Source organism: Tinamus guttatus, unplaced genomic scaffold (assembly GCF_059628265.1).
Source record: "Tinamus guttatus ecotype Peru unplaced genomic scaffold, ASM5962826v1 Tinamus_guttatus_pri_ptg000866l, whole genome shotgun sequence".
NCBI classification, from domain to species: Eukaryota; Metazoa; Chordata; class Aves; order Tinamiformes; family Tinamidae; genus Tinamus; species Tinamus guttatus.
Genome location: NW_028289400.1, coordinates 601,357 through 607,841, shown reverse-complemented (window position 1 = coordinate 607,841; position 6,485 = coordinate 601,357). Strand labels below are relative to the sequence as shown.

The 6,485-nt window shown below is 62.5% G+C and overlaps 1 protein-coding gene across 1 annotated transcript; it reads right to left on the bottom strand.

Moving 5' to 3' along the window:
* Window positions 1–1,183: 1,183 nt before the first annotated feature.
* On the bottom strand, window positions 1,184–5,559 carry DGUOK (deoxyguanosine kinase). Its single transcript, XM_088537795.1, has 7 exons — window positions 5,496–5,559; window positions 4,004–4,110; window positions 3,746–3,933; window positions 2,581–2,728; window positions 1,641–1,756; window positions 1,445–1,544; window positions 1,184–1,255 (listed from the first exon to the last, which is right to left on the bottom strand). The coding sequence occupies exons 1-7, from the start codon at window positions 5,542–5,544 to the stop codon at window positions 1,184–1,186; spliced, it is 780 nt and encodes a 259-aa protein (XP_088393921.1). The 5' UTR covers window positions 5,545–5,559.
* Window positions 5,560–6,485: the final 926 nt, after the last annotated feature.

The following is a 6,485-nucleotide window of genomic DNA, read 5'->3' as shown; positions in this document are numbered from 1 at the left end:
GGGTCTTGTGCCCCTTGGCTGGGAAAAGGTCGGGATCCCCCCGTCGCTCCCGCATTTTGATCCAACAGTCCCGGCTCTCCGGGAGCTCCTTTCCCGGGAAGAGACGATGGGAGCGCGCGGATGTCCGGGCTCAGCTCCGGCAGGACCGGACACCCCATCCGGCTCCCTAAGAGTAACACCGGGAATAACGGGATTAAAGGGGATTAAAGGGGATTAACGGCTCCCACCTCCCGCGCGAGGCGACTTCCCAAGCGGCGCTCGGGATCGGACGGGCTCCATCCCGCGGGATGCGGCGGGAGACGGGAATGACGCCGGTATCGGAGGGGCCCTGATCCCCCCTGGAAGGAGAAGGCCGGGATTCATCCCGGCTCATCCCATGTGGTCCCAACGTGTCGCTCCGGCTGGAATTCCGGCCTCCCACCACCCGGCCCCTCCATCTGCTCCCGCCTCCTCGTCGGAACTCCGAGGATTCGCCCCCCTTGGCGCTTCTCCGGGGGCCCCGGATACGGCTCAAGACGCAGCCCGGTTGGACACTGGTTTTAATTTAAAAAATGGCAGTGGGAGAAGAAAAAAAGGAAAAAAAAAAAAAACAGGGTTGTAGTAACTTCAACACGAGCCAAATAAAAGCAGGGAGATTTTTCCTTTGGAATTCAACCAGGGCATTAAATTCACATCACAAAAGCATCTGCTCCTGCAGCGTTCCCGGGAAATGCGCACAGATGTGGACGTTGCGCGCTCCGGCCCCGGATGCAGGGCCGGGAAGCGGCGCTCCCGGGAAGCCCGACGCTCCCGGGAAGCCCGACGCTCCCTCGTCTCCCTTCCCGGCGTCTCCGCTGCTCTTGCGGAGGCTCCGTCGCCTCCGGGCAGGTCCGGCTCCCTCCTCGCTTTGGGAAAATCATTATTATTTTCTTCGGATTACAAAAATTCCGGGAAGGGGTTGAAATGCCGGCAGGAGCCCCCGAGATCCGTCCCGTCCGCGGGCTCCGCATCCCAAACGTCCAGCTCCAGGCTTGGCTGCAGCCCCGGTGCCTCCGAGGATCCATCCTCCCAAATTCCCTTCTCTCCGGCGCCCACACGTTTCATCCCAGGCTTGCGGGATCCTCCGGAGCCGCTTCCCAAGGCCGACACCATCCGCCCCGTCGCTCCCTTCCGTCTCCGCCGGGTCCCAGAAGTCTCCAAGGAGCTAAAGTCCCACGGGAATGGCGGGTCCGGAGGGCAAAACTTGGGATCGCAGCACCCGGACGAACGCGGCCACCTGCAGGAAGAGCCCGTCTGAGCCGCGCGGATCCGGGATCCGCGATGTTTTCCCTTAAAAAAGGGGCACGTTTGTGGAAACCCATGGACACGTTAGGGATTCCCAGCGGCCAGAGCGGGAATCGGGACAGGGAGGACCCGGCCGAGCCGCCGCGTTCCGGAGGGGTCCCGCCATTCCCGCAGCTCCCACCTTGTCCACGAGGACGTCCCGCGCGGCGGCGTCGCGCTCGAAATCCCGGTTGGCGTCGAGCACCAGGACGGAGGCGTCCCGCAATCCCGTGAAATGCACCCTGCGGATGCAGGCAGGCCGTGAGGGATCCCGCGCCGGCGGGAAGCGGCCTCCGGAGCTCCGGCATTCCCGCGGCATTCCCGCGCTCCGCACTCACTCCGTGCTCCTCTCCAGCAGCCAGCGCTCGTGCTGCGTGTGCAGCTGCTCCAGGTATTCCAGCGGGATGCCCCTCTCCTCCGGCCTCCCCCGGCGGCGCAGCCTCTCCAGGCATTTCTATGGGAAGCGGCAGGAGAGCCGGGATTGGGGGAGGCCTCACGGAGCGGCCCCCGGGAAGGCCCCGTGACATCCAGGAGAATCAACTCCTCAAATCCCAAAGCACCCGGGAACGCAGAGCCAAGAGCTCCCGTATCCCGGCGGAGCGTTAGGGGACGGTGCGGAGCCGCTCCGGGATCCACAACAAAACCACCAGCATTCCCACGGGAACGGCCCGGGAGCTCTTGCCTCTGCTCAGCCCTGGTGAGGCCACATCTGCAGCATTGTGTCCAGTTCTGCAGTACTGTGTCCAGTTCTGGAGCATTGTGTCCAGTTCTGGGCTCCACAGGACAAGAGGGATGTGGAGCTGCTGGAGAGAGGCCAGCGCAGGGCTACGAGGATGATCAGGGGCCTGGAACATCTGCCCTATGAGGAGAGGCTGAGGGAGCTGGGCCTGTTCAGCTGGAGAAGAGAAGGCTGAGAGGGACCTGAGCAGTGTCTAGAGGTACCTCAAGGGAGGCAGTGAGGAGGATGGGGCTGGTCTCTTCTCACTGGTGGCCACCGACAGAACTAGAGGAAATGGCCACAAACTGAAACACCAAAAGTTCCACAGGAACTTAAGGAAAAAATTTTAACAGTGAGGGTGCCAGAGCCCTGGAACAGGCTGCCCAGAGAGGTTGTGGAGTCTCCTTCTCTGGAGATCTTCAAACCCGCTTGGACGCAGCCCTGTGCCACGTGCTCTAGGTGACCCTGCGTGTGCGGGGGTTGGACTGGATGATCCCTAGAGGTCCCTTCCAACCTTCAGCATTCCATGACTCTATGATCCCCGCGGGAAGCTCCGTTACCTCTGGAGCGGCGCGCAGGTAGAGGAATCCGTGCAGCGCCGCGCGCTCCGCCAGCTCCCGCAGCAGGAACGTGTGCCAGTCCTGGTAGATGGCCCATTCCAGGGCTCCCAGCTGTCCGGCCTCAAAGAGGTTCTTGGCAAACACGTACCTGGAGGGCACGGAGGAGACGCGGTGACACCGCGGACATGGGGGCTCCCTGTTCCCGATCCGGCCCCGGGGATCTCCTGGAAGGGGGCTGGATGCTCCCACAAGCGGGACAGCCCTCCGGAGCTCGCTCGGAAGAGACCTTGGCATGTGGGAATACGGTCACGGAAAGCAGCTGTCCTAAGCAACTCTCTGCATTCCTAACCCGGTACTGCTGCAAAATTCCGCTTTCCGGAGCTCGGGATTCCAGCACAGCCTGGAATAACGTTTCCGCCCTTTCCCTCTCTCCCACGCGTCCGGCCTCTGCGCGGATGCTCCGTGGTCGCTCCTCTCATCCCAAGTTGGCGCCCTCGGAGCATTCCCGAAGGAAACAGCCCGCACGGGTGCAACACAACGCCTGCTGCGCGGCATTCCGAGCGGGAAGGAGATTCCCACAAGCAGCACGCGAGGAGCGGGAGCAAGAGCCACCCCGAGGGCAGAGCCCTCCGGCCTCCCTGCTCAAGCACCTCTCGCCTTCGGATAAGCTTTCCGAGGGAGAACCTCCTGCTCCGGTGAGGACTGCACGGATGCCCTTGGATCATCCTTAATATACATCGGAGCAACAGGGAAAACACAGCTGCTTGTGCTTCCAGCTTCCAAGGGAAAGGGGAGCAGCCTGTGAGGCTTCACCCGAAGGATTTCCCGGGACCAGGCCCATCCAGGCACCTCTGCCCAACGCGGAGCGGGAGCGAGCGGCAAGGAGCAGAACCGGTCGGGAAGATCCACGTGCGGCTGCGGCTTCCCACAGCGTTCCCAGAGCGCCCGGTATCCGCGGAGGGACACGGGAATGTCCTTAATTAAGCATCGTTCTCGATTCCGGGCCAAGCGGAGGCTGCAGGGTCCCGCTCCCATCGGCACCATGCGCGTCTTGGAGCTGCTTTCCAAGACTTTTGCCTTGGTTGCTTCATTCCTTTTCCATTCGCTGCCATAAAAGCGATGCCCGTTGAGCACTTAATTCCCATTTTTGTCTGTTTTTCCCTACCTGTCGCTGTACACGGATCTCTCAAAGATCTGCACGGGCTCCGGGCTCCGGAGCAGCCGCTCCGCGAGCGGCTCCAGCTGCGCCTTGAGGCGGCTCATGCAGGAATAGGTCTGGAATGTGTAGGACCATCGGGACGGCTCCTGGTAGAGCAGCTGGAGCAGGTTGCCAACGCCCTGTGGAGAGGGAGCCTGTGAGGAAAAACAGCGGGATACGGAAGGAAAAAGGCACTGGAGTGGGAGGGAGCTCGCGTGTCCTCACCTCTCCCGCAGCCTGGACCTTCTGCCACTGCGTCACGGGCTCCGTCACCAGGTGCCACTCCGGGAACGTCCTTCCGAGGAGCCTCACGAACGTGGACTTCCCCACGGCTCGAGGGAAACACAAGGAGGGGAGTGAAAGGGGCGCCGGCCTCGTCGTTTGGGCCTTTTTTTGGCACTTTTGTTTTCCGGAACCTGCCGCAGCCAAGTGAACCGCTTTTATCCTGACGAACGGCGAGCGCACGTTTTATTTTAAAATATCTGCTTAATGTGACGCCTGTGGGCGCTTGCTACAGCCGACACCCCAGGGACACCCCGGCGTCCCCCCCTGCCACATCACACCCGAACCCCCAACACCCGGTTACACCCCGAGCCCTTGTCCTCACACTAGACCCCAGGCACCCCCAACAATCTCCCCGGTACACCCCAATGCCCTTGGCTACACCCCAACGGCCCCCAACAACACCCAATTGCATCCCAATGCCCTCAGTTACACCCCAACGCCCCCAGCTACACTCTATTCCCCCCAACACCACCCAATTGCATCCCAATGCCCCAGTTACACCCCCAAACCCTCAGCTACACCCCAACGCCCCCCAACACCACCTAATTGCATCCTAACACCCTCAGTTACACCCCAACGCTCCCAGCTACACCCCAATGCCCCCCAACACCACCCAATTGCATCCCAACACCCTCAGTTACACCCCAACGCCCTCAGCTACACCGCAGCACCCCCAGCTACACCCCAACACCCTCAGCTACACCCCAGTACCCCCCAACACCACCCAATTGCATCCCAATGCCCCCTAGTTACACCCCCAAACCCTCAGCTACACCCCAACACCCCCAGCTACACCCCAATGCCTCCAGTTACACCCCAAAACCCTCAGCTACACCCCAACACCCCCGGCTACACCCCAATGCCCCCCAACACCACCCAATTGCATCCTAATGCCCCCAGTTACACCCCAAAACCCTCAGCTACAAAGCAACACCCCCAGCTACACCCCAATGCCCCCAGCTACACCCCAACGCCCCTCAACACCACCCAATTGCATCCCAATGCCCCCAGTTACATCCCAAAACCCTCAGCTACACCCCAACGCCCCCCAACACCACTCAATTGCACCCCAACGCACCCAGCTACACCCCAGTGCCCACCCCTCAGCCCAAACCCCATCTCTTACACCCAGATAACCCCAAAGCCCCCCGAGACATCCCAAAACCCCCTCAGCCTAGACCTCCGCCTGTCCCCACACTGACATTACACCCAAAAGACCCCCCGTTACACCCCAGACCCCCCGTTACACCCCAAACACCCCAGTTTCACCTCAGATCCCCCAGTTACACCCCAGACCCCCTAGTTACACCTCAGACCCCCCCGTTAGAGCCCAAACACTCCAGTTACACCCCAACCCCCCTCTACCACAGCTCAAGCTCCCCGGGACACCCCAGTCTCGACCGTTACACGCGTTCCCCCCCGCTCCCGGTACCGATGTTGCCCTCGATGGCGAGGCGCAGCGCGGCCCCGCGCGCCGCCATGGCGCCGCTTCCGCCGCCTCCCGCAGGCGGCGCCGCGCGCATGCGCAGGCCCCGCCCACCAGGGCGAGCGCGCGGCGGGGGACGCTGAGGGGGCGTGGCCGCCTCCTTGAGATGCAAATTTATGCGGCGCCCCGACCGCTCTCTGGCGGTATGCTAATGTATGGGCGGGGCCTAGGGCGAGGGGGTGGGGCCTAGAGCGAGGGGGTGGGGCCCGCAACGGGGTCTGCAGGCACCAGCATGGGGGTAGGGAGGGGACAGAGGGGACCCATATGGGGCAGCCGTGGGTGCTGGGGCATCAGCTTGGGCCACATGAGGACATTAGCGAGGGGTTGGGGACATCGGCGTGGGGTTGGGGACGTGGGCGTGGGTTGCCCCAAGCACCAGTGTGGGGTTGGGGACATAAGTGTAGGTTTGGGGACATCAGCAGGGGGTGCCCCAAGGAACCAGTGTGGGGTTGGGGGCATCAGCGTGGGCTTGGGGACATCAGCAGGGGGTGCCCCAAGGCACCGGTGTGGAGCTGGGGACATAAGTGTGGCTTTGCGGACATCAGCATGGGGTTGGGGACATCAGCATGGGGTGTCCCAAGGAATCAGTGTGGGGTTGGGGACATCAGCGTGGGGTTGGGGACATTGAAGTGGGGTGTCTCAAGGAACGAGTGTGGGGTTGGGGACATCAGTATGGCATTGGGGACATCGGCGTGGGGTGCTCCAAGGCACCAGTGTGGAGCTGGGGACATCAGTGTGGGTTTGGGGACATTAACGTGGGGTTGGGGACATCGGCGTGGGGTTCCCCAAGGCACCGGTGTGGAATTGAGGACATTGGCGTGGGGTTGGGGACATCAGCGTGGGGTGCCCCAAGGCACAAGTGTGGGATTGAGGACATCGGCGTGGGGTGCCCCAAGGCACCAGTGTGGGGTTGGGGACATCAGTGTGGCATTGGGG